The sequence below is a fragment of the Papaver somniferum genome, chromosome 9 (genome assembly GCF_003573695.1).
Source record: "Papaver somniferum cultivar HN1 chromosome 9, ASM357369v1, whole genome shotgun sequence".
In the NCBI taxonomy this organism is placed as follows: Eukaryota; Viridiplantae; Streptophyta; class Magnoliopsida; order Ranunculales; family Papaveraceae; genus Papaver; species Papaver somniferum.
Window position 1 is genome coordinate 91,267,556 of NC_039366.1, and position 15,539 is coordinate 91,283,094.

The 15,539-nt window shown below is 41.5% G+C and overlaps 1 protein-coding gene across 1 annotated transcript; it reads left to right on the forward strand.

The window, feature by feature from the left end:
• Nucleotides 1-10,258: 10,258 nt before the first annotated feature.
• LOC113309408 (CDPK-related kinase 1-like) lies at nt 10,259-15,225 on the forward strand. Its single transcript, XM_026557837.1, has 12 exons — nt 10,259-10,664; nt 10,778-11,263; nt 11,664-11,794; nt 11,913-11,954; nt 12,045-12,153; nt 12,668-12,746; nt 12,828-13,124; nt 13,441-13,553; nt 13,792-13,899; nt 13,982-14,044; nt 14,156-14,323; nt 14,628-15,225. Exons 2-12 carry the CDS (start codon nt 10,787-10,789, stop codon nt 14,763-14,765), a joined length of 1,725 nt encoding a protein of 574 aa, XP_026413622.1. The 5' UTR covers nt 10,259-10,664; nt 10,778-10,786; the 3' UTR covers nt 14,766-15,225.
• Nucleotides 15,226-15,539: the final 314 nt, after the last annotated feature.

The window sequence follows — 15,539 nt, forward strand, 5'->3', positions numbered from 1 at the left end:
CGCAGCTTGTCATACGGCAAATAGGGCTCGAGTATAATGTGTACGATGACACCCTCTCAGCTTACATGGCCTTGGTCCAAACATTGGCATCGCAAATCCCGAAAATTAAGTTCCGGCACTTATGCAGAAGGGACCTCAGGCACGCGGATGCCCTAGCATATATATCATCCATGCTGAGGGATAAAAATGTCGAAGCTATTAAAATAGCAAGGGTATACGAGCCTTCGATTGCATCTCAATTCTCCTTCGCTACCAGTCAAGATACAGTGGAAGAAAATATCGAAGACCAGGTAGGAGAAGACATCCATAACGACTTTGACGAAGAAGATATCCTGTCAAGAGCAAATCAATACGAAGACTTCAGCAACGAAGATGACTGGAGAGTGACGATCCATGCCTTTCTCGAAAAGGGAAGCTTACCCGCGGATCAGAAACAAGCTAGGAAGATACTCTCCAAAATAGGAAGATATGATCTTCGGGATGGGGTCCTGTACAAGAAATGCTTTCTTGGACCATTACTACGTTGCTTGTCCCGGAAAGATGGGCATCGAATTCTAAAAGATATCCATTATGGTGACGCGGGGAATCATAGCGGCATGAGATCACTAGCTGACAAAGCAAAAACGCAAGGATATTGCTGGCCGACAATGATACAGGACGCCGCGAGGATGTCCCGACGGTGTGAAGAATGTCAGCGCTTCGCCAAAAAGATCCACGCACCGGCAACAATGTTAAACTCCGTCGATAGCCCGTGGCCATTTTCAAAATGGGGCGTAGACATCGTCGGACCTTTCATCGAAGGATCAGGGAAAAGACGATTTTTGATAGTAGCCACAGACTACTTCAGTAAATGGGTGGAGGCTAAGGCCCTGGCCAGGATCAGAGATGTGGATGTATTTACTTTCATATTCCAGAACATCATTTGCAGATTCGGTATACCCGCCGAAATCGTATCTGATAATGGTAAACAATTACAGGGGAAAAATATAGACATGCTCTTCGATACTTTCAAGATAAGAAAGAACAAATCCACCCCCATACACCCTCAAAGCAACGGGAAAGCGGAAGCTACCAATAAGACCCTCGCCCTTATACTCAAAAAACAATTAGACGAGCATAAAAGGAGATGGTGTGAACAGCTGCACAATGTGTTATGGGCATACAGGACAACGCGAAGATCCGCCACTGGGGAATCCCCGTTTCTTCTCACTTATGGAGCTGAAGCAGTCATCCCTACAGAGATACTCATGCCAACCACAAAGACCGAAGCGTGGGAGAAAAATCTCACAACAGACATGATGTTAGAGAGATTGGACGACCTAGAAGAAAGAAGGGAAGCAGCATTACAGAAGATGGAAAATTACCAGCGAAGACTTGCAAGGGAGTACAACAAAAAGGTAAAGCTTCGGAATTTTGTAGAAGGGCAGTATGTGTTAAGAACAATCCCACAGTATCAACGAGAGAAGAGATGGGGAAAGTTAGCACCTACGTGGGGAGGACCTTTTATAATATATGATATTGCGGGAGGTGGTTCCTACTACCTTCGTAATCTGAAAGGCGAAGTCCTCCGACATCCTTGGAATGCTAAGTGGCTCAAACCATACTTCCCATAGGTGCAACGCAGCCTTGCAACTGCGTGAAGGGTACCAGAAGAAGAAGCGAGTGTGAACACTCTACATGTTTCTATCTCTGGACGAGGAATTGCAGGCCTCAACCTATCAATCAAAAAAGCTTTCTATGTATCCACTAAACCTATCGACAATATTGGGGAAAGTAGTTAATCTACAATCTCTCAGGGCTCCCCCGTCAGTGTCCATAAGTGTAAGACCAGGGGGAAGGCACCCAGCAGAAAGAGATACCCAACCAATCTTAAGGCAACGGGTCGACGGAATGGGTGTATGTAAATTTTTTAACCCCATATCCTAGAACGTTGCCTCGGCCCCCACCGTCTGGGAATCCTCTGGCCAAGGGTTCGCCAGCGGGGAGCAGGTCTCAAGCCGATCACGAAGGTACCTCCCTTCGGGATCGCACCCAAACACTTAAAATCCTTTTTTATTTTTAGAATCTTTCATCACAATGCATAAAATAAAAACAAACCAACATTGCAGGTATATCAAGAAAAGGATCCATTTCATAAAGGACGATTACAAAAAGTGAAGGGCCAATTCAAGGAAGAGTACACGTCAAAAAATATTCCTTTTATATGATACTAGCAAAAAATATTCTTTGTACATAATTACAAAAAGTGGAGGGATAATGACGCTGCGGTCTCTACAAAATGCAGCGGTCTCTACCTAGATGATGCCGCCCCATCAGCAGGATCGTTCCGAATACTTGAAGGGACGCTCCCACCAGATGAGGGTCCCGAGGAGCCAGGCAAGGCAGCAGGAACTGGACGACGCAGATAATTCTTCACAAGACCATGCTCGTTCTTTAGGCCAAGTTCTATCTTCTCTAGCATCTTGTTCGTCTCCTCATCCAATTGACACCGAGCCTTGTGCTTAATAACTATCGTCCGTTGTTGGGCTTGGGATAACAATGAAGACAGACGACTCACTTCTTTAGAAGCAGCACCGACGGCCTCTTCGCGGGATGTCGCCAAACTCTTAAAATGCTTAGTTTGTTCTTCCTGCTGCGCTAAGGAAGATTGAGCCTTTTCAAGTTTTTCATTAGCAACGCGAAGTTGTCCCTCGAGTTCTGAAAAAGACAACACCAGGGAGTTAGCACAGAAAAGACACAATCACACTCGATGGAATGGGGTTATACCTTCGACACAAGCCGAAGCCTCTTCATACTCATTAACAACTGCATCTCGCGCTTCATCAAGATGATCATATTCCGCGGATAATTTCTTATAATCTAGCTGAAGGTTTGTGAGAGTAAATTGACTGGCATCTAATTCTACCTGCTTCATAGAATCCATATGACGAAGGTGGTCAACTTCTTTGTTTATCTCTGATACCCCCTTGCTCAATCTGTACATACACATTTCAAGATTCCTCTCAGACTCAGCCTGGCGAGCTACTTCAACGCGGGACGCGGCAAGGGCCTTGCTTAGAGCATGGGCTTCGGCACGGGCATCGTCCCTTTCTCTGATAAGATACCGCGCACTATCCTCAACTCCTGGAAAAGGGAGGGATCGAGACTTTTGTAATTCCTCTTCCAGAAGTTGTATCCTAGACTCCAACAAAGAAGTACGCTCACGGGATTCCCGAAGACTATCACGTGTCCACAGCAGCGTACCATTAAATAAAACACGGTCATGGTTATACAGATTTTGCATGTCGACCATCTGAACATGCCTTGCGCGCCATACCTCAGCCCGAGCATCCCATTTCTTGGCTTCACTTTTAATTTTCTGAACAAGTTCTTTAATACGAGATTTCTGCCGTGCCCTTTCGTTTCGAAGCCATATCAGCTCGGGGACACCACCCACTGGAGATAGGGTGGGGAGACTCAGACAGAACTAAGAAATAGAGGAATGACGACACACTGCGAGGGAAAAAGAAAAAAAAAAGAACCAAACCTGTGAAAGCTGAAACTTGGCCGCGAGTTTGCTCTAACTCAGCGCGAACATCAACAAGCTCTGAACGAAGACTGGCCTCCGCTTCACCCAGCTTTTCTTTCTCCTTGAGGCTTTTCTTCAGCTCTTCTATTTCCACCTCAGCCGCAGATAATTCCTTTTCTCTGTGACGAAGCTTAGCCTCGAGCTTCAGATATTTCGCTTTGAAGAACTGATACAGCACGTGGTTACAATGCTCACTCCTCATCATCTACACATCAAGACGAAAAACATTATTTCACCGAAGAATTGGATCGTCACGTAGAAGTACGTACGAAAATTTACCTCTAAGACACGCTGCTGAGGAAAGCCATATTGATACCCGTCGGCTATGACCATCATATCTGCAACGGAAGTAGGAGGCTCCGACACAAGGGTAGCTTCGGGAACACTCAAATTTCTTCCCCAGGCCTCAGACACCCGCGCCTTGGAAGACATTTCCATCATACGACGGGTATACGCGTCAGAATCCTTTTCACCAACAACGACGGGGGCGGGATGAGGGACAAATAGCAGATTCTTTTCCTTAAGCCAATCCATTATGGCGTCCTCACCCTCAGATGTCGGCGAATGAGGGAGATCCGCAGCAGGCGAATCAATCACCGACTTCCACTTTTCTGACACGGCCCCATCAGCACAAAGGTCGACACCCACACGCGCACCATGCTCCTCCGCGCCACCATCTTGAATAGCAGCGTCTCCGTTACTAGCACCCCCGAGGACATCCCAATCATCATTGGGAGACAGTAGAGAGAAGTCCTCAGGAAAATCGAGGGCATCATCCATAAACTCCCCTGTAGAATACAGCCGATCAAAAGAAAACTCTTGAGAAAGGGTGGGGAGAGTATCCGTGGCATCCCCAACAGGGACAGAAATATCACCAATAACACCGTCATCGGCTACCACGGCGTTTTTTCTCCCTTCATCACCATCTTGACCCACACGGACCTCTTCTTCGACATTGATAGGGGAAGTACCAGTACGTTCCTCCCCATCTGTAATCTCCTCGTCCTCAGCAAACTCTTCGTTCACTGGACTTGTAACTTCTTCATGGGCCTCAGCCTCACCCATCACAATGGTAGAAGACTGCTTCGGCTTAATCTTTTTCTTCTTCGACACCTGAAAACCCACACCACAAAAAGAATTATTTTTCCCGAACTGTTGAATTTCTAAAGAAGAAGAAGCGCAGCTAGAATCCGCGTACCTGAGCAGTCAAGGTACTCCTCGGTGGAAGTATAGCACCGAAACCTTCCTCCTCGTCTCCCTCTACAACGTCAAGGGCATAAGGAAAATTCATACCTGCGAAGTTTAAACGCCAGGGACAGAAATCTCCATAACGAGCAGGAGGAGATTCATGCGGCTTGCTACTCTCAGTAGAACGCCAACCGCGGGGACCAGGGATCCAACCGTACGCCCATGGACCAACCACTTCGATAACGGTAGCGTGCCACTCGTAGTCATGGTCGCGCTTGATCCTCTCGCGGGCCGGGAAAAGTTTCCGCTGACTAGACCCCTCCGTGCCGGGAACATACTTCAGCTTGGCATCGCTGACCTCATTTAACAAACGAATTTCGCCCCGAGGAGCAGCGAGATTCCGGAGGCTCACACTCCACGGCTTACGGTTCCTACTGTTGACATAATCACCGAAGGAGTTATTGAAATTCTCAGGAGTATACCATTCCTTCTCCGCGGGATTGGGAACGTAACAAGTCATTGTCGTCTCCCCCTTACTCCGCAGATAGCATTCCTTCAGGGCGCGGAGATAATTCCCCGATAGTTGCTATATAGAACGGCTGTGAGTATTGGTGGAAGAGCCTTCACTACTAGCAAGAACATCATAGTAGAAGGAATCACCTGACTTGTACAACGGCAGCATAAGACCAGCTTCAAACGCACCAACCGTGGTCAACAAATGAAATTCATCGAACTCATACTTTGAGATAAGCTCATAAGTAATATCATCCTCAGGGGCAAAGAAACGAACCTCGAAGGCTTGAAGCTCATGCTTTTCCTTGAAAATCTCGAGATCAATATGCTTGAACGTTACTTTTTTCTTGCTGACCGAAACGCTGCGTATCAATGGGGCAGCCTCATCCTCCTCGGCGGGACCGGATAAACCAATGAACGCCTCAGAAGCCTTTCTCTTCAAAGAAGGATTTTTTGAAGATTCAGCCCTCGGAACACCACCTTTTGTACTCTTCCCTTTAAAAGAAGTTGTAGGAGGGGGCGGCAGAGGATGCTCGGGTACTAGAGAACGTAGAGGAGGAACATCAAAAGCGACAGCACGAGTCGGTGTCTGCGTACTCCTAACATCATCACGAGGACGAGACACCGCGCGATCAAAGACTTTTCGAGCCCCAGAAAGATTTGTCAAAGGAACTTCTTCCCTAGAAGATGAGGCCTTCGCCCCAGAAGAAACTCGACTTCTACGAACATCATCTTGAGACTCTCTACGCGGAGGAGATCTCGATAGACCAGAACCAGGAGTCTGATAAGGAAGACGCGGACGGTCAGACATGGCTGCGAAAAGATTAATCATAAACAAGTCAAAAAAAAACTCGAGGACATTACCAACGATCAAAAAACCACATAAATAGAAATCCACACACGACAACGCAGAAACCCTAAAATCAGCATACGTGATCGAAATTCCATAAAATCCCTACCCTAACAATGGCTTCCTTGATTTAAGACGAAGAACAGGGGAAAAATAGCATGCAAGCATTGAAAGAAGTTCTTCATCGCAAACAAGGAACAACAGTAACAGAAAATTTACAAATCAACAAAGCGTAAAACCATGGAAACAAAGAAAAGAAAAACTTACCAATAAAAACAGCAGCAGAAAGAACAAATCAGAAATAAAGAGGAGGCAAGCGTGATTAATGCTCAGTGGAAAGAATTTAAGGGCTGAAGAATGAAGACTGACAGAGAATTTAAGGGCGGAAGAATGAAGACTGCCAGAGAATTTAAGGGCTGAAGAATGAAGACTGGCAGAGAATTTAAGGGCTGAAGAACGAAGAATTAAAATCGAGAGAATGTTTAGGAAGAATGAAATTAATTTTCTTTCTCTCCTTAATATACCCGAAAGAAAGAGAAGTAAATTAATGGAGGAATGGGAAACGTGCCCGTTACATGAGCAGTTAATGCACAAATAAAAGACGTGCCCAAGTATCTAGGAAAAGTTATTAGGAGAGATAGAAGAATATGCAACAACTGTTTTCTTCAATGCACCCATTAAACATTCAAGCCCGAAGAAAAGGGGCAAATTGTGTATACATATATCTCACCATCAGACACGTGTATATAGAAAAATACGTGGAAAGCATGCAGGCCAGGACATCAAAATACGATGCACTACGGAACACCAAATAAACCCCAAGGAGTTACTTTATCTCATCCCAAAAGAAGCTAAGATCAACGGTGGAGAGAAAGTTAGCTGACACGAACGTGACTTTGTCAGAAGACACTTGTCTGACACGAGCAGGCATCTCAACCACCTTCATTAAACACTCTGAGCAGTATACGTGTCGATCAACCCGTGGAACGAGCGAGGATGTCTCTGCGTGATCAAGCGGCAAACGCAGACCTCTGCGTGATGGACACAGGACACTAGAAGATAAGGTTCCAACGGCCTTCAGAGATGGGTCCCACACTCTACCCTATAAATACCCCCTCTCCACCAAGAGGAAAGGGGATCGGAAAAATCAGGAAGGGAAGGAGAGAGAAATTTCAAGTGTAAGTTAATCCTTTAGAAGAGAAAAACATGTAAACCCAAAAGTCATTCGACTACTCGTGTAACCGTGAAGAATATAGTGAAACAACAAACCCCATGGACGTAGGCCTTAGTGCTGAACCACGTAAACCTCGGTCTTGTTTACATTTCAGCATTTTATATTTGTCTAACCCCATGGATCTTTACTTATACGTTTTGCTTTCTTTGTTTTTACCTATATCCCGTGCGCAAACGCCTCGCATGGAGTTGTTAGATGAGGCTATGATAAACCCGAAGGTTTTGAGCCAAGGAATCAACACTAGGATATCATCATCACAAATCTCTCTAGATTACGATGATTGGTTGTGAGCATTCGGATGCCTTCGTGATTTGTGTGTTCACAACAACTCCCCAAAATCTCTCGTAATAATAACTCACAAAAATCTCATAGTTAAGAAAATATTATTTCACGGGAATATTTCCATTATCTTCCTCTGCATGCGTTAACTGCCAGCTACGGGAGAGTTTATATGTTGTTGGATGAGTTGTCAATTGTATCTCCACTGTCAAATAATGAAATCCTCCGACAAAATATTCCCCAATCAAAGCATATCCTCCAAATACAGGAAAGAATATCCGATGCATATCCGAAGCTCTAACTACCCTGTTTGTTGAAGGGAAGGAAACTTTATCAGTTACACGCGCCTGCATCCTTCAAACAAGCTGAATATCAATTGCTGCAATATTCAAACACACGCCGGCCCAAGAAAATTCCATGAAATCCCGTGAACATCTCTTTCGGTGCACATACTTCTCTGTTTTGAGAATTATTTCCATCTTTGTCTTGGTTACGCGTCTGTAAGCTGGGAATCATTCAAACACGATCAGAAGGAGGGAAACAAACTAATGACACACTCAAGATAGAAGCTCCCGAGTAGTTCTTTCTCCGTAAGTATTCTCTCCCTGTTTTGTTGCAACCCCATAAAGATCTTCTCCTTTTATGTTTCGATGACTATTACCAATCCTGTTTGACTTAAACAGGTGTATCCCAAACCACGGCAACGAAAAATCCCAGAAAAAATCTCTCCAACAATTCAATCCAGAGATACGCAGTTGAAGGTGGTTTTTCCCGCCAAAAATTCTCTTTTGTACATGAGGAAGATGGAGCGTCCCTTATCCTCTACGGGGTGTTGATAGCACTGGAGTGTAAATAGCAAATTAGGTGCCCCTTAGAAGCTGAGCGCCCCTTAGTAATTCAGGTGTCCCTTAACCAAAATTGGGAGTCCGGATAACACGTGTCCTCCGGGTGCCAAAAATCAACTTTTCAAGCCGAATTTTCCACGAATGTTTATTTCCCAAAAATGCCTACAAACACATAAAACACCATAATAAGTACAAATCGAGTGCCAACAATACAGAAAATTGAGGACAACTTAGACACAAAAATGTGTCTATCAACAAGTGTTATCAACACAAGTAGCCATAAACCATTTTCTGATATGCAAGTCGTAAACAACCACACCTTCAACACTCTGATTTCAAACACCTTCTCCGTTTCCCTCCCTAAGATCAACCCTTCTCCCTCACCTTGTGACCGAATTGAATCTGGAACGACCATTTCTTGGTTTAGGCCAGAGTCTTACAGATTGATTTCTCGAACTTAAAAGCATTCCCGTGCAGTGCATTTGTTTAGGGTTTGAACTCGTTTCTCATCAACACACCCCAAATTACCATAAACAACTGCATATCCCACTATCGTTCCCGATCCTTTTGTCGTGACACACATTTAAATCCTTTACCTAGATGCGTGTGGCGAGTTCTGGACTGCATATTATTAACCCATACCTCTTCCACACATCAAAAAAAAAGTGTAGGGAAGATAATATGGGATCGGAACCTTTGTTGATAAATAAATCGAAAATGATTTACTCACCGAAAAATTTATACCGCATTCTCACTGTGTGAGAGGGTGTGAGAGGATGGGTAAGGCCCATTTCTACCCCACCCCTATCCCAATGCACCGAACTCTGTCCTGGATCTGTGCTTCCTCGATGCATTCACGGTGCAAATTCTTGGTGGGTCTAGCAAGATTGTAAATAAATTGGGCCGTATTCAAACTGAGTCTGTGGGTGGCAGGGATGCAGGCTAGTGTTTCTCGTGAAAAAGAGAGAAAGGAGGATCTAGTTTAGCCTCGGTGACCATCATCAAGCCACAAGCATGTACGTACGTTCTTCTTCACCGTGACGTAACTCTTGAATACTCGGGCCATATTACAACCACTTAAAAAATTAAAAATCCATCTACTACTGTTGCCTGAAATGTTTTAGAAGAAGATTATGCCGTCATTTACAAAACTGTACTTGACTGATGGATTTCATATCTTTACTGTTAATGACTATGATAACACGTCAACACGAAAGACAGAGACAAACCTACCCTTACTAAAATCCACAGTTTTAGATTTTTTTAAATTATAAGGGACGGGACAGCCTGTAGCGGTTCCACACCTGACCTGACCTGACCACATCCTTCCCAAAGACCAACGCCTACCCAATCACACCATCCAGACACAGCGAGTCAGTTACCAGAAAAACCACAGACCAATTAGTAGACTAGAATATACGCCCAATGATATATACAGTACACGTAACTGATAAGGGATACACATCAAAACTTTTTTTTGTTAGGAAACCAGCAGGAAGACAGTAATCCAACATAAGATTATTTATGGTAGCTGTAGTTAACAGAGCCAAGTTGGAAATGAATCAAAAAAGCCAACTAAAAATCTAATAACTGATAACATTGGCCTGACAAAGTGCACAATGAAATGGTTGATAATTGTATAAGGGGTGACTGAAAACAGAAAAGTCCAAAAAATGCAAAAGAGAAACTCATTTTGCACTCAAACAGAAAATCTTTCTCACAAAAATTTTCACACAGAAAATAAAAAAATAATAAAAGCGAAGAAAAGGAAAGGAAGAAAAAAAAAAAAAGGAAGTTCCCCTCCTTTTCTTCTTCTCTTTACTTTGCTTCTCTGCTCACCATTCTCTCTCTCTCTCAATCTCACAAAAGCTCTTCCTCTCTGAGTTGAGAGAGAATTGGATACCTCTTTTTTATTCCTCTTATTTCCCCATCATCTCTTGCTTTATTTCTCTCATCTTCTTCGTCTTCTTTAAATCCAAACTCTTCTGTTTTTCACTGGTTTCTTAATTTGGGTATCCAATTTTATCTACAATCTATCCATCTATTCTTCAATTTCTTCCCTGTTTTTTTTTTCCCTAGGGTTTTCAGCTGTCTCTTTGAAATTTTGATTTTTTTTTTAAGTTTCTAAGTCGTTGTTCTGACAGCTAATTCAAAGAAGAAAGATTTTTTTTCTCTCCAAAATTCTGGGTATGTATTTCACTTCATTACTCTTGATTTTGCTTTTCTGGTAAACCTGTATTGTATTATTATTAGTGTTGTTGAATTTTGTGTTTATTTATTTTTTGTCTTTGTTTGTGAAGGTTGTGATCATGGGTCTTTGTCATGGAAAACACATCCATAATCCTCAAAATCAATCGGAAAACCCTATAATTCCTGGAGATCTTGAAAAACAAGTGATTCCAGAAGTAGATAAATCAACGAATTATCCAAGTCCAAGTCCATTACCAAGTGGATTCAAGAATTCACCTGCAAATTCAAGTGTGAATTCAACGCCTCTTAGATTCTTCAAACGACCTTTTCCACCTCCTTCACCAGCTAAACACATCAAAGCATTCCTTGCTCGTAGACATGGCTCTGTTAAACCAAATGAAGTTTCAATTCCTGAAGGAAGTGAATGTGAATTGAGTTTGGATAAGAATTTTGGATTCTCAAAACAGTTGATCTCTAAATATGAGCTTGAAGAAGAATTAGGTCGAGGTCATTTTGGTTATACTTGTTCTGCTAAAGTCAAGAAAGGTGACATGAAAGGTCAGGAAGTTGCAGTCAAGGTTATTCCAAAAGAAAAGGTTTAACTCTTTACCCTTGCCTTGTTACTTCGTTTACTCTTAATTGTTTTGTTTAGTATCTTCATGTGAAGTATGATTATCAATTGGAAAAAATCACCTCAGTCAGTCATCCTGTGTAATTATCATCCCCTAAAGTTCTATCTGTTTCTGCTGCAAACAGGAATTAGTCATTTCCTTCTTATCAAATTGGATTTCTTACGCTTATAGGTAGTTAATAACTTCTAGTTAACTGGATGAATGATTCTCGCCTTATGCAAGCTCATCTTCTGAAGACCTATGATATTTTTGGACTGGATCAGTTTTTCAGGGTTTCCTGGTTTCGCTTCTATTTTCACAACAAGACCATGCATGCTTGTGGGGAAATATATATTGTTCTTATTATTGAGTTATGTTTTGGCAGATGCAAACAGCCATCGCCATTGAGGATGTTCGAAGAGAAGTAAAAATATTACGTGCTCTTGCAGGACACAAGAACCTGGTGCAATTCTATGATTCCTATGAAGATGATGATAACGTATATATAGTGATGGAGTATGTTCAATATACCCGATTCTGGATTTTTATTTCCTTGTTTCTTGTCGATGATCTAGACAGTATATTCTCAGCTATATTATAAGGTATTTGATGTTTCCATTATGTTGTTCTTCAGGTTATGCAAAGGAGGAGAACTTTTAGATAGGATACTGTCCAGGTACTTCGCTTGTTATTCATTGGCACTAGTTGCAAATTTTTTGCTTACGTAGACATTTAGTAATTTGCATCTTTCTAATCACTTCAATAGGGGTGGGAAGTATTCAGAAGAAGATGCCAAGGCTGTCATGGTTCAGATTCTTAATGTTGTTGCCTTCTGCCATCTCCAAGGTGTGGTTCATCGTGACCTCAAACCAGAGGTAATTCCCCCATTCTTAATATTCCAGCCTGAGATTTGCACAGTATGTCTTTGTTCCTGCCATATTTAACCTCTGAGAAAACATCCTCTCAGGGGTTTAGTCCCCTGCTGATTGTTTCAATCTCTTTCAAATGGTTCTGATTTTATGACCAGTTTGCTGGTATACCTTGCACTAGGCAATTTGATGTATTATCTTTTCAGTGGTTTATGATATATAACAAGGTTAACAAATGGTCTCACTGTGCTCTGTGAGTCATTGGCTTAGTCTAGAGTTACTTTTTTTACATGAGGTGTCAAGTGTCATTTTATGTTTTCTAATGAAAAATAGTAAGATAATATAGAAAAGGAAAGGGAAGTGGTGTGCCAATACCATAAATGTGTGTCCAGCATTATTTCCTGATCCATACATGTTAGATTATAACTGTTCAGTGTCATTTAATGTTCTTACTTTTTGATCAGATCATCTAACTATATTATTTATCCTTATTTTGATTCGATTGTACTTGTGCTTGCAGAATTTCCTTTTTAGTACAAAAGATGACACTTCTCCCTTAAAGGCAATCGATTTTGGATTGTCCGACTATGTAAAACCAGGTTAGTCACAGTTATCCGCTTCTCCTATTAATTAATTTATTTACTTTTATGAAGTTGTTTTGACGTCTGGAGATTGTGCAGATGTAAGGTTGAATGATATTGTCGGAAGTGCATATTATGTTGCTCCAGAAGTACTACATCGGTCATATAACACTGAGGCAGATATGTGGAGTATTGGGGTGATTGCATATATACTTCTTTGCGGGAGCCGCCCCTTCTGGGCTCGGTCGGAATCAGGCATTTTTAAGGCTGTTCTGAAGGCAGAACCTAGTTTTGACGAAGCTCCTTGGCCTTCTTTATCTGCTGATGCCAGAGACTTTGTAAAGCGGTTGTTGAACAAGGATTACCGAAAGAGATTAACTGCATCCCAGGCCTTAAGTAAGTTACTTAAATTTCGATATAAATGGGTGATTAGTTTTACAAATTATAAGAAAGGTTTCTTCCTGTCTCTCCTGTTAGACTCGTGATCTCAAGTCTAAATGAACTTTAGATTCTGAATTCTCCTAAAGAATGTTATAGATTGTCAGGTGAATATACATCAAAGGTGAACTACATACATCAAAAAAAATTTTTTTAGAAAAAGCAATGGACACTCTAAAAATGAATATTTTTCAAAGGTGAACTACATACATCAAAAGTTTTTTTTTTATCTGATGATTAGATGACTAATGCTTGTAGCCTTATCTTTTTTTAGGTCATCCTTGGCTGATGAATCATCAAGATATCAAGATTCAACTGGATATCTTAGTGTACAAGCTTATAAAAGCTTATGTATGCTCTTCTTCTCTACGAAAATCAGCCCTGGAGGTATGTACTTTGGTCTTCTCAATAATTTAGCATTTCCTTTTTGGTTTACATAATCAGAAAATAGGTTTGCCAAATTCGTTAATGTACAGTAGCATTAAATATTCTGTTGATGCTCCAGTAAAATAGATGGGTTGGATGTATATGAACTTTAAATACAGGAATTGATTCAAATTGTGGGATGCAATAAAGAATTCAGAGTTTCCTCATGCCATAGTGTTAAATTCTGTTATTGTGACAGGCTGTTGCAAAGACCTTATCAGTACCTCAGCTTGCTTATTTCCGGGAGCAGTTTACATTGCTGGGGCCAAATAAAAGTGGCTGTATCTCTGGACAGAGTCTTAAAACGGTTTGTTCTGATTGAATTCCCTTCTCTCCTTTTCTTTTCCCACTTTCCTGTGTTAAGGTTAATCATATATTGTCGTTGACAGGCTTTGATGAAGAATTCTACTGATGCTATGAAAGATTCACGGGTTCTTGATTATGTCAACATGGTATTAACCTTATGGACTTCATCTCAGTTATTTAAATGTGGTAGTGAGGTTATTCGGTAGGTTGAATGAATAATTTATGGCAGTTAGCTAATTGTTCTGCGGGTTTTGCAGGTAAATTCATTTCAATATAGGAAGTTCGATTTTGAAGAATTTTGTGCTGCTGCTATAAGTGTTCATCAGCTTGAAGGAATGGATTGTTGGGAACAACATGCACGCCGTGCTTATGATCTCTTTGAAAAGGCTGGCAACAGGGCAATCATGATCGAGGAACTTGCTTCGGTATGTATCTACTGTCAATAGGCCTTTGTGAGTCTTTATGTATATCTGGGTCTTATTTATGGGGAGGATATCAAAGAACGCTCTTGGTTGTCTCCTTGATATATAACTTTACCACGACTGAAAAAATAGTGTAGCTCACATATTCATGTGAAAACTATTTCTTATCAACCCAGGCAAGTTTTATTAATGTCATATACATAGTAGATGACTCTGCTATCTTTATTTTCCTTTTTCTTGCCGTTGTTTTCTTAAATTGTTCGATTGACTTGGGGGGCTGATCATTCAATTTGTTTTTCTCTTTCAGGAACTTGGGCTAAGCCCATCAGTCCCAATTCATGTCGTCATGCAAGACTGGATCAGACACTCAGATGGTAAACTTAGTTTCTTGGGATTTGTCAGGCTCCTACATGGTGTATCTTCACGTTCATTGCAGAAAGCATGAGATACTTCCCTATTAACTTTACGTCCACCATACTACATGCGATGATTCATTGTTACATAGTTTCCGTAGTCAGTATCCATCAGGTGAGAAAATCCAAGCTGATGTTGCTCATCCATCCCTACTTCGATTCGTGGAAAATTATATGTATCCATCTAGAATTTAAATTGGGGTCGAACTCTACTAAGGATGGCAGACACGATAAAGAAGCAAGACAATGTGAAGAGAGCATAAGCAAATGTATAATCTTCAAACAAGTGAAATTGTGCATTTCTTTTTTCTTTTCTTTATCCTAGGAGAGGTATCTAATGTGTATTTTAGGTGTCAGAGGATTGTACAGTTGAGGGTATATCATATATGTTTTTTCAGGTCTAAATAGTAATATTTTTCGAGGTTCTTGTGATTCGTGGGTTCATTGTCTTGTGTATCCTAGCTTCTCAGTCAGTTTTTATATTCTCTTAAATAAATTTCACTACTGCCTCTGAACCATTTTGTATTTGCGCTAACATGCAAAGGCGAACTGTGGGGTTCAGGGTGTCTTATGATCTTTTGTTTGTTGCCTCAGTTGTGCTACATTGGTGGATTGCATTGTACATCCAGCAAGATCCATTATCAACAGTCTTGCTCTTCCTTGTTAAACTGTCATAATTAGCCAAATATGGGAATTAAAAACCTAGTATCATCAGGGCATGGTCCCATTTAAACCTCTTACAAAACAATCATTCTGCTGAAACATTTCAACTTTCTTTTGGTCGAGGCTTTGGGTTGTAGCTTAAA